Here is a 15,893-nt window from a genome sequence, read left to right on the forward strand (position 1 = left end):
CGTGGCATCTACAATTATTACAAAACTTCGGGGCGGATACAAACCAACTAAACAAAACCCAAACTACACGAGACGTAAAAATCCTACAAAAATTTAGGCAGAATTTCCTCTCAGATTTTCGACATTTCATAAACTTAAATCCTGTCATAACTTGGAAATCCAATAAAACTACACCAACTACTAAAAGATATACTGATTAGACTATCAATGAGAAGATACCAAGTAAAAAGTATTTTCTTAAGCTACAGTATGTTGTTTCAATCTCTGCCGACTAAGAAAGCTTTGCAGCTGAAAATTGTAAAGGTCCAGGAGTACCTTCTTAAGTTCGACTTTAGGTGGTGATCCTTCTTGGTAGAAGCTTGGCATTGGGTTTGCTCTAAATGTCAAGCTCTTCCTAAGCTGCTTGAGAGCTGCCTCTCGCTCTTCCTGAAGAATGTAAGGTTCATAAGACAACAGTAGAAGAGGTCATCTTACAAAGTTCAATTTAACATAACCCAAACAAGAGAACCAGAATTTTTAGGGAAAAAAGAAGAAGAAAAAGTGACACTCTCCAGTGGATGAACATACCTTAGTTCTAGCTTCGCATTGGTTCCTCTCTGGAGTATCGCGATAAAATAAAACATGAAATCTTCTTGCCTTAGCCAATGTGGTTCTTTTCTCTTATTTGTTTTTCAAGAATATGTTGAAACCCTCTTTTACTATTTTAAGTTAGATGAATAGTTCGTCCTGGTTGCGACTCCGAATGCATTTCACTTTTTTTTTAGTGAGAGCGAGCTGCAAATCATTACATTGCCTCTTTTATTCTACTTAATCGGGGAACTTGGAATAGGTTGCCGAGCGGGCAGGGGAAAATATCTAGCAGCTATGTTAAACCAGATTGGAAAAGAAGGGAGGACATGCAAACCGTGGCTCGGAGACAAGGAATTAGGTGCCTCATTTGTCTACAAGCATTTAGGCAGCATGACAACTGTTGGCAGATACAAAGCTCTTGTAGACCTCAAGAAGAGCAAAGTCGGTATCTCAAAAATTTAGTTGTTTATGCTAATTTACTTTAACTAAGTGGCTAACTAAGTTACTTATCTTTCTCAGAAGGTAAAAGGTCTGGTTAAACTTACACAAAACAAAAAAAAAACAGAGAAATTCAGAGTTTTGGTTCCTCAACAGTGAGTACTTACCTCTGACGGATGTAAGGGCTTAATAATAGTTTAGTGGTCATTTGAGAACTTCTCTATAGCACCAATCTCAATAATAAGAGCTAGTGTTTCACTCGCTACCATACCCACAGATGGATCACTTTCATCTAGTAGATTGAAAAGATAAGGTATTGACCTGCAACGAACCACAAATGCATGTAAATTTCTTGCATCGAAATACCATACCAAAATTGAATCTTGTGAATTTAGGATTGACAACAGGCACTCACTCATTCCAAAGCTTTGGACTTATACTCCAACTATTCAAGCTTGCAAGTAGAAAGGACCAAGCAGATATAGCAGCTATTAGTACTTGATTATTGCGCGCACTTGTTGCTTCCTGAATAACACCAATAAATTTCAATCACCCAGTTCACTTATCAATAGCAGTTTTTCAAAGAAATAGTAAGCCCAAGTACCAATTTGTGATGAAGAAAATCCCATATCACTTGCATTGAGCGTTAAGTATCTTGAGGATCGTATTCTCCGACAAAGGTAACAATTGCCAAAGATTCCAATAACTATGATCATACAGTGAAATTACACAAAAACAGTTCAGTATACAAACAACATTCTTATTATGGTTAAAAATGATAGAATAAATCCCAAGTGTCTTGTTATATCATACTTACACATAATAAACTCGATCGATCAGAATCAAGCTTCAAAGCTTGGGAGATTCGAGGAATTGAGTCTTCCAGTATTTCATGTTCTACTCCAATATCCTGACAACCGACAGTGAGGGACAACAATCCTACAAATCACAACGCTAGAAAATGCATGTTTTATTAAATAAGATTACTGGAAAACAAAATGTCTTAGTTACTTCAAAGGATTAAAGATTACTAAGGATGCGAGAAGCTAAAATTATCTCGTTGGTAGATTTAGACCTGATGGAGATGAGGCACGAGTAGAGTAGAGCTATAGAACTGCAAAAACAGAATGAAGTTTGATATATAGAGTAATTTACTGATAAAAGGAGACTCGTTGAGTTTGAGAGATGTGCGAGAGACCGAGAGTGGAGAAGAATGAGCTTTTATAGCCATCAAAATTTCGCGTGGGAGAGGGTAGGAGTAGCTTTTTTTTAGTTTGTTCGTCGGTTTGCGAAACTCTCCAGTTTCTTTCTTTCGCCACCACCACCAATTATATCTGAAAATATCGTGATTAAACTAGAATTTTTATATCGTTGAAATATCGCGATATATCCACAAATATCATCGATATTTACACTGGTATTTATCCAAATTAATATCGTGATATTTATATATCTATTTCTAAAATCTCGATATTTATCGCGATATATCGAGATATTTTGTACTATGGTTTGAACAAACAACTCTTTCATATTTGTAGTCTCTAAGAGTTTGAACTCTTTTAGTGTGGTGTGTATTCCCTTAATCCCCATTATCACATAACCGAATTTATGCTCAAAGAATTTAGTTAAAGTTAATGTTTGAAAAGAAAAGACGGTGCATTCTTGAATCTTGACAGTTGGACGTGGACCCCAGCAGCTTTTTGCACGAGACAGTTGATTTAGTTGTTCGTTGTGCGTCAAGTGGTTATACTTTTTTAGAAAGACAAATTTACCCCACTATTTTGCCTAATTCCAATAAACAAATTATTGTAACTAGCAAAACTGCACGCGCGCTGCGCCTGCAATGGCCGAATTATTTTGTGGTATTGAATACAAAATAATTATTGAAAATTCACGAAGTTAAAATTTTGTTAATATAATATAATTGATTAGGCATATAAGGATTATAAGCAAAGTATAATTGAAATGTTGTACATATTAATATGTCTAACGCAAAAACTAAAGTTTATAAGTCATTATGTCTTATAGAAAAGTACAAATAAATAAATCATTGGCTAACACAAACAAAATTCCAACATTCCAAGCTGCTGCTACTGTAGACTGAATACATCTTCACCCAATCTTCTTTGAGAACACATTATACCGCCCTTAGGAACGAAATCTACGTCTAAATGGCTAAGTACATAAGTATATATAGAACAAATCAGACCCGTTTTATGTGCTAGAAGGAACTAAATGATGAGTGTGATAGAAGTTCATTTCACCATGCACCAGTAAGTAATACTCAAAAGACTCAGAGGCCTCTGTTTACAGACTACTTGCATTGTGCTGTGATGAGCAAGGTATGGTACAGAATGAAGAGTTTAGAAAGGAAAATCATATGATCAACTAACCGTGCATTTTTCATGCAAAAGCAATATTAACATTTAAGGTTACAACTTTGTTATGGACGAAATCAGCTAGCATATCCTAAATGGTATTTGCATTGGGAATACACTTCAATTCCTTCTAACTTTATTGTTTAGGTACAACGATATCCAATTCGCTAACAGTCCACTCGGTCAAAGAATTAGCATCTTTATACACTTCTGTTCCTAAATCAATGGACATCCATTGTCTTCTTGCTGGTGGTGTTCCAGGATCCTGCATTTTGAAATTAAGAGTCAATTATCAGTACAATAGCTTAAGATTGAAACTTGATCAACCAAAATAACTATAGTTGATATTCTACAACATATGAACACTACTTGCTCGCAGAAAATTATCTTATATATAAAGCGGATACCAGATTTCCCAATTAGTTCCCGTATTCCCGGTTTTAACACAAAGTTTTTAATTGGAAGGGTACCGGAAAGTTAGACAGCCACTTATTTTTTGTTCTTCATTAAAAGGGTAAAATCGTATATACATTTCTCCTTTCCATCACTTAACTTACGGCGGGAAAAAAACCCAAACAGACGCACCTTTCCATCGCCCTCCATAAATCACAACGAAAAAAACAGCAGACACTTAAAAACAAACACCGTTTGGCAATATATCCCAATTTCCTCTTCTTCTCCAAAAAAAAAACAATAATAACACATTGTGAAACTCTCGCCCATGAATCTATTTTTGGGTTTTCCACTATCTCTTTTAATTAGTTCCCGTATTTCCCCAAACATCTTCTTGCATCTGAACCGGAAGCGGTGGTGGAAAGAACAGAGATTATTTCTGCACCAAAGCGAGTTTTTTTTTCGGTAGGTAGCGGCGATGGAAGTCACACCAGTGCTGATCCAGTTGTTTATTACCACAAGCGTCATGCAGTTACGAGAAGTGATTGTGATTCCGTTCCGGATGTCCCAGATGCAGTGCCTGTTCATAGGGATTCAGTTTCGGAGTTCGAGTTTTGATATGTAGCGAAATCGGAATATACTCAAATCCGGGATTCTCCGGCGGATCTTTTGACGTCCTTCAATCCCTCGCTGATGATTTCTCTATCTTCGTAATCGTATCCTCTCTCCCTCATTTTTTTTCCTACAAAATCTTCGTCCATATTCCCCAATTAAGTTCCTGTTACCCGAAAGTTCCTGTCCACAAAAACTTCCAGCGAACATAAATCAAACACTGTTTCCATATTCAGAATCAAAGGTAGCACTTTTTTTAATCTTCCTTTTCTAATAATATTTTTCATTTGATCATCTTTTTAGAACTTTCCATTTCTACCTTTAAAAGTTACTTCTATTATGGCTGGTAAACTTATGCATGCTGTTTGGTACGAAGGTTATGGTGCTGCTGCCGCCTTAAAAGGTAACTTTTATTTGTAAAAACTGTAAAAGTTATTGTTTTATTTTCTTGAAGTTAATATAAATAAATATATTTGTGGTCGCTGCAGCATGTAGAAGTTCCGGTTCCCGGTCCAAAGAAAAATGAGGTTTTACTTAAATTGGAAGCAACGAGTTGATTGGAAAATTCAGAAAGGCTTACTGCGTCCCCTTTTTTCGTGCAAGTTCCCTCACATACCCGGTACATTCTCACAATTTTTAAGATTCTCTTGATGTGTGATTATGTATGAAATGTATCACAATGGCAATTGAATTAAGCGAAAGTCTCCAATTTATGTTTTTTGAACTTAATTTTCATAAACAGGGCCAAATAATCCCCAAATACTTAAAAGAAGCAGTACAGTTCTTTAAATTTAATATCCAACCTCATGAATTTAGAACTCTATAAGTTTAAATGCCTTGACCTCCAATAGCATCCTAAAGTGTAGTTCCAAGGAGATCTGTGGGTACTCATGTAGGTTTGTTTCTTTGGGTAAATTCGTTTTCTGTTGGTGCTGACTTGCTGGTTGTATATGGTCTCCCAGCTACTGATGTGGCCTCTATACGTTCAGAGTAACTCTTAACTCAGTTTTGTGATTTTCTGGTATGCTCTGTTTGTATATGCTCATAACTATAAAAAAACAACAATTTCGTTCTGATACAATCACAGAGCTCAAATGATCCTTACATGATTTATTATTATTATTATCAGAATACATTATATAGGAGTATGCTTCCAGTCATGGGATTTTCTGATAACAAAGTGGCTGCCAATAGTCATCTGTGTTCTTTACATACCATTGAAGCAGACACTCATAAGTTCATTGTTCAATCAGTATATAATATCAGTGGTATTATCTCTGTTGATCTTTGTAGTCACATTCTTGAATAATTCTTGCTTACTGTGCAGACACTGAATTGTTTCAATATCGTTTTGGTAGATAACATATATGATCACGACTCACATAGCCCGTTGATATGCTTTTCTATTTTATCTTACATGCTCAATCTGTTTGTAACACACATATTTTCTTATGACAGACATCATGGGCCTACAATTGGTGTTATTGAATGTCCAAAGCTTAATTCTTTGAAGTCCGGGATAGGTGTTTTGAATGACTTTCCATGTGTCAGCATTCCTTGCAATGCCCGTGATAGCCATTACCAGGTAATGTTACTTTAAAAAAAAACTTTTGAAACAGTACCAGTATCATCCAATTGCTTTTTATCCTAGCTGTATATATGCTCGGCATGCATATGGTAACAAACATTTGCTGGCTGTTCAATTTTTCGTGTTCTACAGGCGCTTGGCTGGCAAATTGGGTCTGCAAAGATGTGCTGCATCTTCACAGTGGTTAAAAGAGAGGATTTCTCTATCAAGATATGCACATGTAATCTATTGCTATGCCTTGACATTTATATCAATGTGGAGAGTGTTGGGTTGAATACGAACTCCAAATAACATTAAGGTACTTTTCTGGTGCAGGTACCCTTGGGCAACTTAGAACTTGATTGGCTTTTATTTACAGCAGATATATTTTTCTCCAGAGAATTGCGTCATCACCAACAGGTTAACTCCCAAAAGTCAAACCTATTTGTGCAAGTGCTACTATTTCTTCTTTAATTCAATAAACTTTCTGTGCCTATATTTTCTTATCACCGGCGTATAAACCAAACTGAAGGTACAACTCTACTACTCTGTCATGGCCTTTCTTATTAAAATATTATTTAGTTTTACTTTTTTTTTTTTTTTTTCTAACATGCATTTTATTTTTAAGGATTCATTATGCTTCTAATGTTGGATTTCATGTAACCATAAGGAAAATATTTTATAGGGTTAAAATTGAATTAGTGAAACAGTATAAAGACAGGCCTACAGTTGTTGTAATCTATAGAAATGCCTTGGTTGTTTTAGTCTATAGATTTGTGACTATACCATACCTTTAGTACTAGAACCTTATAACTTCATATTCGTTATTATGATTTCCTGTTGTATTAATTTGATGCGATGATCATGATTTCCGATCGATAGGTGGGATAAGAATAGGATGGATAGATTCGTCCCTTTTCACTTCCATTCTCTTGGGGCTGGGTTCCTATAAGGGTTTATCGTTCCGCTTCTCCTACTGGTCTGGTGGTTGAGATCCAAGGCCCACTGGTGAAGGGAGTTCATTTGCTGTTGTGGAGTCAAGAGGTCGCTATTGATGCTGCGAGCTTTCATCGGTGCTGGAGGAACAGAAAGACCAAACTGGTTTTGGTTCACTCGTTCTTGGCGCTAGGGCTTGGTCTTATTTGATTGGATTAAAGACTGATATGCTTCACTCCTGAGCCAGCTAAATACAGGATCTTGGTAAACGCAATGATTTGCAAAGAACAAGAAGAACGGGGGTTATGGCGAAGAATAGGAAGAAAGCTACTGAGGCTCTTGGGCCAGTTAAGAGAGTCAGTCTTCTTCAGTATCCCATCTGTCTATTACTCAAAGTGGAATCACAACTGTCTCACGAAATAAGGGTCTCCAGCAGTGTATTCATGGTCACTCCAAACATAGGATTGTCGTCTAGGTAATCTGGCTTTCCTCATACAGGTATTTCACTGCTCTGATTTTTTTTTTCTTTTCGGTTTTATTTTTTGCTTCTTTTCCCACTTTAAGTATTCGCTAATATCGCTAATCTGCATGTTACAGGCTTATTGTGTATGGTTGCACGTTTCAGTATCATACTCAAAGGTGAGTTTACTTTTTAAGGAATTGTTTCAATTTAAATAATACTACAGTTTATTCTAGACTTGCAACCCACCCGCAACTTCATGTTTCAATCTCAGACTTGCAACTCCATAAATCACAACTCTCCTCATTCAGACTCTTAAAAATAATCTTCGCAGAACATACACACCATTTGGCCAATTAAAACCCGTTCCTCTTCTTCTCCAAAAAAAAAATAACAACATTCTGAAACTCTCGGCCATGAATCTATTTTTGGGTTTTCCACCGTATTTTCCCAAAAAAATAATAATGATGTTCGTTTCTCTCGAACACAACTCTATTCAATCTCGCTTTCCTCATACAGGTATTTCACTGCTCTAATTTTATTTTTCTTTTCGGTTTTATTTTTGGCTTCTTTTCACACTTTAAGTATTCGCTACTCTGCATGTTACAGGCTTATTGTGTATGGTTGCGCGCTTCATTTTCAGTATCATACTCAGAGGTGCGTTTATTTTTTAAGAGATTGTTTCAATTTAAATAATGCTACAGTAAATAATGCTACAGTTTATCCTAGACTGGCAACCCGCAACTTCATGTTTCAATCTCAGAGTCAGGGTCTTCAGAAGAGTTTATCATTTAAATTTTGTAATGTTCTTATTTTTTTAGGGTTTTATTTGGTTGTCATGTGGATAGTGACTAATCATAAACTGTGTTTTGATTTTTGTTTTTTGGGGTGTTATTTGGTCGTCATGTGGATTACAAATAATTGTATGCTCTATAATAAATCTGTGTCATTTTTCTCGAGAGTTGAAGTACAATTGTCATAAATTGTACCATGATTTTTCACAATGTTGCTAGCTTATCAATCAAAATATAAGAAATAACTTGGGATGGCTTTTGATATTCTCGGCTTATTTCTTTGCTCCAAGTATTCATAAATAATTATTTACTGCTCTATGTATGTCTCAAATACTTATGGGATTTTCTAGCTGTAGTCTGTGGATTTTCCATTGGCTTCAAACCTCTTTATCTCTACTTTTGCCATTCTGACTATTGATTCATCCAGAACAATCCAGTAATGTATTGTAACTTCTGTGACAGTTTATGAGACCATGCTCACGTGACAAGAAACTTAAATAGGAATGGGCTGTGTCACTAAAATCCGTTGAAGATATTCATGATGTGTGATTTTCATTTCCATTTCATAGTATTACTGTGCCTTTCAATTTCTTTAGCTTAAACAATTCCATGAGAAAATATTTCCTCGTTTGGTTCTTGATGCATCAAAGATTTATGCAATGGTGCCTGGGAAAACTTAAAAGCAATCCAGAGGACGATTCATCAAGGACATTGTTGGAACAGGTAACACCATTTAAAACCTATCATTTCTCCATGGGTGCATATTCAGAACTTTGTAACATCACCCAGACTCCTGATTCGTTTTAGTTACTCGTGACTTAAAGGGGAGGGCAGCCTCCCTTTGTAGAAAATCTTAGTAGCAATAGTAGCAATGCAGAACTTTTCATAGTCTGTCCTGCATTCTTAGTTTTGTCATGTAATACGTGGTCAACTAACATAGTATTCATATCATTACAGGTGCAAAGCAGTTACTACTTGGTGAGCTTGGTTGACAATGATTATATCAAGGGGACCTTTTTGCCGCCGTTTTCAATGAAGTATAACCTTTTCTCATCCTACTTTTCTGCTATAAAAGTTCCTGTTGCAGCCACCAAGAAATTTGTCTCCAGTTTGCATATGATAAGTTGATTGTCAGCAGAAGCCAAAGTAAGAGTAGTAGTAGGTTGCATTGTGTTGGAAGTGTATTGCTTGCAATTTTATTTTTTATATTTGCATTCTATTCTCCCTAATAATGCAAATTGCATCCAAAAGGGTCCAGAATTTCTAATTTATTCGCGTTTAGTTCTTGAATTGTATTAAAAATTCTGTTGTTATGATAGTGAAATATCCACTTCCATATCAGTGAATTCTGTTTTTGACAATGACCACAAATATATCTTCTGAGCCAAGATTAACAAATATATTCTAGCAAAGAAAAAAAAACAAAAACAAAAACATGCCTTTATTATCCAGTTCATCCATAGGACGATAGGATAACTAACATTAACATGTTAACATCCGACAAATTGTCAATATTGTGGAGCCAAGCGATTTATTCATGAAACCCCATAAATTAGTTGGGTAGAATAAATCTTCCAAGGCCAACAACACCTAATGAACTAAAAGAGTTGTTTCTTGATCAAAGTGAATGTGGACAGCATTTTAGAGAAAACATACGTTCTTAACAATCATATTTTTTTCATTTACTTTGATGGGTGTTGACCTAGATAAAAAAATTGCAAGTGGTAGGGAAAGTGTTTTTTTATATCGTGCACAGGGTTCTATTTATCACAAAATAGGGAGCCTCTTACCAACACCTTCGTAGCAAACCTAGATTTTTGCAACTGTATGTGTTTGACACTGATCATGAGATTGGAAATCGTCATGTTGAAAATGAAAATTTAAATATACATATTATTTCTAAGATAAAATCTATCTTGGATAATTGCAATAATCCATTTATAGGTGTGTTTAGACAATTTGGACATAGGGATGACTTATAGCAATGCAGACTAATCATTAAAGAGTTGAAAACTGATCGTAGGGAACACATATTACCAAAAGAATCGCAAGTCACCGCTGTCTTGATTGGTGATAATGATCCAAAACTATTGGAACCAAGAAATATAATAGTTCAAACATATATAGGTCATATTCCTCAAATTCCAGACACCGTGGGATATTACGATCCATTATAGTATCCTCTTTTATTGCCATTTGGTGAATATGGATGGGATCTAAGTGTACATCGTAGTAGTACAAGAAGAATTAGTTGTCGTGCTTACTATTCTTATATTCTTCAAATATAAACTTTTTCTTTGCTTTTTGCAATATTTTACGGTCTTTTTTTTAAAAAAAATCAAATTCATTTTTATAATTATGAATAATTCTTTCATTCCATATTCCATATTCGTCCTTGCGAGGTATCTTTGTTTCTTCTTGGTTGTCGCCTTCTTCAACAATTTGTTGTTGACATCCGTGTAAAAATACAAACAATGACACTCAGATATTATCGTGAAAATCAGGCAAACATTAGAGCTAAATCCACTTTATTACATTACATCAATCATTTGTAAGAATTCAATTTCTAACTTTCCATGCTCCTGCAGTCATGCCAAACAACCAAGAGTTCATTTGCGAATTTCATCAACATAATACCTATTTTTTTGGTACAGTAGTTTGTGGCATATACACTAATATTTACTAAATTATAGGCTGTTAAGTACCTCTTCGAATATATTTATTTGCACCATGGAAGAGCAGCAAAAATTGAATTGGACAAAAAACACAACTAGCGTATTGAAGTGTTTTTTTCTTATTGAAGTTTTTTGTCATACCTCTACCTGTATTAATCTAAAATATGTTATATAGTATATCCATTCAAACAAATTTAATATGTTATTATTCTAATTTACATGCGTTCATTAATTTGATTTTCTCCACCCCAATTTTCTTTCCTAGCACATGCAACGCATGTGCCCGTTTACTAGTTTGATATAAATCAATTAGCTTGGTCAACCATTACTTTTCATAATTGTTGCCATCATGTGATCAGTAGTAGTTATCCACTATCAAGACACCACCAGATCGACCCCTCATTTTGATTCCAACATAAATCACGAAGTTGTAGCTTCTATAAGTAAGAGTGTGTACCTGATAGAAATAGAGTGAGGCGGACAAGCCCCCAACATCTAGCTCCCAAGTCCTTGAATCCCCAATCCATCCTTCACCTTGTTTTGTAGGATAACCATAAGCTCCCCATACCAGATGAGGTAGTATCTGAAGTATTTCCTGAGGTTGAGGATCGCTGAATGGATCAGAGGCCGTATGGTTCCTCTGGGTAATATGGTGGCTGCGATCCCTGATGTTGCTGTTGCAAGAGCAATTCCCCCGTCTTTCCTAATAGAAGCCAGTATTGCACGATACAGGTATGTCTTTCAAGTACCCCCAGGCCCATCGACAAAGAAAACCCCACTGTTTTTCTTCTTCTATCACTTGTAAAATAGCTCTGTAAGCACTTAACTGTTCTTGATTCAAGTGATCAATAGACAATAAATCTTCATGTGGCACTACAACAGACAGCTCATTCTGTAAGAGTTCAGAAAAGTCAGACTCTAGAAGGAATTCCTTTTCAAAGGAGGAAGATCGTACTCAGATAGTACCGGTTTTGTAGTACTAAGAGTTTACTTATATCATTGAGAACCTGATTGTGCAATACTTCAACACGTAGCTTAACTCGGGTTATCCTCAGACATCGCCATGACAAACTCATCCCACAATCTGCGCACACCTGTTGGTTGACAGTAGACTAAAATCGTAACAAATAAACTTCTCAAAGCAGATGACATTTTGACTCTAGAAGCTTCCTCAAGGCATGCTCGATAACTATCATCATTTTCTAAGAGTTCAAGTCTTTCAGCAGCTTCTTTGAAAGTTTTGCATCTCTCACCATTAACATAAAGCATATCATGGAAAGATGTGGGACCCCTAACATGATTCAGAAGAACCCTGAGGAAAAATATGTCACCTTCCGAAAGATGAATGGTATATATTCTTCCAATAACTTTCAATGTTGATAATCGACGAACCCAAGTCCTTTCTTTTTGCAAGCCACCGTAATATTCAGGTATTCTCTGTATAATAATTGCCTTGCTTCATGATCATCTCTATATAACTTGAAAAATTCAGTTAGCATAGTTTTAGAATTGAGCTCATCTGCAAGTACATTGGAGACAGACTGATGACTGTAGTATCGAAGCTGTTGCCTGTTCGGCAAGTGAATGTGTAGTCTTTCAACAGATGGATAAATCTTACTCAAGGCAAATTTACAAATTTTCCACAAAGCCTCAGGTGCACAATTCCATCTTCCATCAACAAAGTGTTGTATCTCATCAAACTCAGGTCCACGACGCACTTCTAGAGATACACAGTCTAGCCCTTTGTAAACATACTTGTAGAGATACTTAACAGATGAAATGCTACTGCAAACTTCAACATTAATATGACAATTATCAAAAATCATAGTACTGAAACTTATTTTGAAAAGAGACAATCTCCATCCGAATAATTTCTCGCATTGTATTAGTATTTTCGTACAATATCAATAATAGTGGACATCCGATTTCAAAGCTCGATTCCTGTATGAAAGCATTTATAGTTGTTACTTAATGTAAAAAGACAAAGCTAAAGAACATACAATATTGTAAATAAAAAAGAGAAAGAACATACAATATTGTAAATAAAAAAGAGTTTCAGTACGTGTCTAGATACCACATCATGTCTAGCTACTCAATATTTTCTGTGGTAGATAGAGTGAATCTGAGAGTATATATAGCACTTGGCAGATCATATTGGATCTTAGACAATTTCCAATGATCGACACATCCCAAATTCTAACCTAGAAATTCGTCCTCCCTCTATGTTTAGAGTTTGATGACTTGATCCCTAACTGCTGCCACGCTTAATCTATTAGCCATCAAAATGACTCCAATTCCAGACCTAGCTCCAATATGCTTGTAAAGACTTAGCAACTTACATAATGAGATTTATGGCAATAAAACTGAAAGAGGAAACGATAGAACATAAAACTGTTATTCAAATGTTATTTTCAACTATAAAGCCAACAACTACAATATCAGGATCCAACCTCACCTTCAAAAGTTCATCTAGAAATGCTGCATTACCAGTATTGGCAATAGCTAAAAGGTTGAGAGCTATATTAGGGTCGCCACCGTCTTCTCCATTATCTACCAGTAGAGCAGCTATTCAGAGATCCTTAAATTCCCTGTAATGCTGCCATCAAAGAAATTCAAACATTTTAGTACGTAGTATACAGAACCATCATAATTAACCTATCGAATTGCACACCCATCGATGTGAACGAAAAGACATGATTGTAAGAGCGGATTTGACGTCGAAAATCACGACCAATAGGTGTTTGGTCCTCAAAAAGTGCTAAGATTTCTGGTGGGGATGCGATCTGAGTAAGCACAATCTTTCCAGATTACAACAAAAATCAGATGTCTCTCGACTTAACAAAAAGGCCATGCAAAATCTATAGGTCCTTGTATCTGCTAGATGAAACGCAACAAATGCGTTTGAGTCTCTGAAATTCCTCGCACAGTTTCGATGTCTACGCATAAAAGTGGTGACTGGAGTCTGTTGAACCCCACTATAAGTATCTGAAATCTGAGAAGTAATGTTCTGATCCTTCGCAACTGCACCGACTACATTTGTTTGTCTTTGTTCGTCTCTCTCAGAAGTCTTCTTCTGTACCCTTCTAACATTTTGTGTATTTATTCTCTCATCATCCATAAGTAGCCTTCGAACTCTGTATCTTTCACGGGCTTGTTCTCTCATTTGTTCAATAGAGCAATCCATTCTGTCACATTCAAATTTAATCAAATTCATGCGTAAGTCCAAATAGGAAAAAATGTAATAATGAATTGAGGGAAGATGTAGAAAATGAATCGATGAATTAATGTAAATCACAAATATAATCCTAACCATAACAGTTTATCTATTGTTTGGAATAAACCTTTTTTAACGGCTGACAGATGCACCAAATTTCTCTATGAAGCATAGCATGAGATGAAGCAGTTTTTTTGGTAAGCGATTAATATCGGGCGAGTTATAAACCGTTTTGTTTTAAGAGGTATTTTTTTTTTTTTGAAGCAGATTATCGAAGTGAAAGGGTGCGACGTCGGTTGGGAGAAGAAGAGTGGTTTACCATTTTATTTTTATTTTTTTTGGGTAATATAGATGAGATAAGCGAATTTGGGAGTAAATTTGGAAAATATAACGCGTATTTTTTTTTAGCCAAACATGTTGAACCAAAAAACCGTTTTTTTGTGGGGAGTTCGCTTTCTTTATTAGAATAGATGAGGGGTTGCAGGGGCAAATTCATATTTGAGGTTTCTATAAAAACACAAATTTTGTGAACTTAATGCAAATCCTAAGTGGACCCCCACCACATGACGTCATCTGGATTTTTGTAATAAGTAACTCTCATGCATGTGTTATCACTTATTTACTTTTTGTTGTTTGTTTTCTCTCTTTTTGATTAATAAAAAATTGGACAAAATTTAGATAGTAAAATTAATCGACACCTATATATGGATTATATAGGAAAATTATAAATAAATGAAATAATTGTTGTTAAAATAAAAAATAAAACAATAGTTGTTTCTAACAACTTTTTTCAATTTGCAAAGTATACTGGGTTTCTAAACTTTGGGCTTCTGAGATATCTAACAAGTGTTTTCTCTCATCACACATTTTCGTATTTTTCTCTCTACTAACACACTTCTAGTTCAGGGTTCGTGAAGATGAAAAGCAGGTCACTTTGATATTTATTCTAGTTCTCATCAATAAGTTAACATCTCCCTCTTTGCAGCCGAAACTTGTGTGTCAGAGCATCCAAATGTGACTCCAATCAGGCAACAACAACAGACAGTTTCTAATTTGAAGTGTCTTGGGTGCAGTTCAATTGACAATAAGTTTTGTTACTACAACAACTATAGTAAATTGCAGCCTCGCCATTACTGTAAGTCATGTGGGAGGCATTGGACTGAAGGAGGTATCCTTTGCAACAGGGACGGAGCTAGGAATCTGACCTAGGAGGGGCGAGTGTATATACACAATCAAAATACAAGACGGCCGGACAGAGCCAGAAATCTGACCTAGGGGGGGAGTGCTTATACTATTTCAGAAAATGAAATAGCATGAAGCGTGTTTACCACTTTGACCATGTAATTAACAAGGGATAACAAAACGTATTAGTAGATGAAGTAAAACATTCAAATTATGAACATACCCCATGGATCTCGAAAAGGAACAATCAAGGCAGACTAGGAGAAAGCAAAGACTTGGCCACTTTAAGCTCCCCACAGTCACTTATATAGACTCTTTTAAGAGGTCTATTCCATATATTACGTGCAATCTCAGCTCTTTCGTCTCCAAAAAACTAAGTCAAATCGTTGAATTGGCATATCCGATCGGATGGTTTGTAAGTAAGTATAACAACTATGGTCATCACCACATCAAGGCCTGAAAACAAAAATTACCATATCCCCCCAGATGAGCCAATTAGGATCTCCCCGTGCAAAAAAAAAAAAAAAAAAAAAATCCTAATTGGCTTATCTAGGGGGAGGGGGATATGGTAATACTAGTTAACCCAAATTCACCACTTATATTTTTTCATTCTTCTACTACAAATTCACTCACGCTACACTATAGTCTAACATATAAATTATACATTGTATATA

At 35.7% G+C, this 15,893-nt stretch overlaps 1 protein-coding gene and 2 long non-coding RNA genes across 18 annotated transcripts; 1 reads left to right on the forward strand and 2 right to left on the reverse strand.

The window, feature by feature from the left end:
* Positions 1-1,611: 1,611 nt before the first annotated feature.
* LOC147478454 (uncharacterized) lies at positions 1,612-2,319 on the reverse strand. The gene is made up of 3 exons (XR_015207293.1): positions 2,040-2,319; positions 1,826-1,947; positions 1,612-1,714 (listed from the first exon to the last, which is right to left on the reverse strand). It is a non-coding gene; the product is annotated as an uncharacterized LOC147478454 (long non-coding RNA).
* A 1,051-nt stretch (positions 2,320-3,370) lies between these two features.
* Positions 3,371-14,489, reverse strand: LOC147478455 (uncharacterized). 3 transcript variants are annotated; one of them, XR_015209688.1, is made up of 4 exons: positions 14,165-14,489; positions 13,279-14,008; positions 11,281-12,764; positions 3,371-3,651 (listed from the first exon to the last, which is right to left on the reverse strand). It is a non-coding gene; the product is annotated as an uncharacterized LOC147478455 (long non-coding RNA). The 3 variants fall into 3 exon arrangements; XR_015209687.1 differs by lacking the exon at positions 14,165-14,489 and having other exon boundaries at positions 13,279-14,158; XR_015209689.1 differs by lacking the exon at positions 14,165-14,489 and having other exon boundaries at positions 11,281-13,186; positions 13,279-14,158.
* LOC147478456 (putative methylenetetrahydrofolate reductase (NADH)) lies at positions 3,809-9,489 on the forward strand. Of its 14 annotated transcripts, none has more exons than XM_086585237.1 (11): positions 3,813-4,635; positions 4,720-4,794; positions 4,880-5,010; positions 5,850-5,976; positions 6,112-6,199; positions 6,295-6,378; positions 6,841-7,369; positions 7,492-7,533; positions 7,964-8,011; positions 8,799-8,871; positions 9,106-9,489. In XM_086585237.1, the coding sequence occupies exons 7-11, from the start codon at positions 7,200-7,202 to the stop codon at positions 9,274-9,276; spliced, it is 504 nt and encodes a 167-aa protein (XP_086441363.1). In that variant the 5' UTR covers positions 3,813-4,635; positions 4,720-4,794; positions 4,880-5,010; positions 5,850-5,976; positions 6,112-6,199; positions 6,295-6,378; positions 6,841-7,199; the 3' UTR covers positions 9,277-9,489. The 14 variants fall into 14 exon arrangements, 5 of the variants coding, with proteins under 5 accessions (XP_086441362.1, XP_086441363.1, XP_086441360.1 ...); XM_086585235.1 differs by having other exon boundaries at positions 3,816-4,635; positions 4,768-4,794; XM_086585236.1 differs by having other exon boundaries at positions 3,809-4,794; positions 6,295-6,490.
* Positions 14,490-15,893: the final 1,404 nt, after the last annotated feature.

Source organism: Coptis chinensis, chromosome 9 (assembly GCF_015680905.1).
Source record: "Coptis chinensis isolate HL-2020 chromosome 9, ASM1568090v1, whole genome shotgun sequence".
Taxonomy (NCBI): Eukaryota; Viridiplantae; Streptophyta; class Magnoliopsida; order Ranunculales; family Ranunculaceae; genus Coptis; species Coptis chinensis.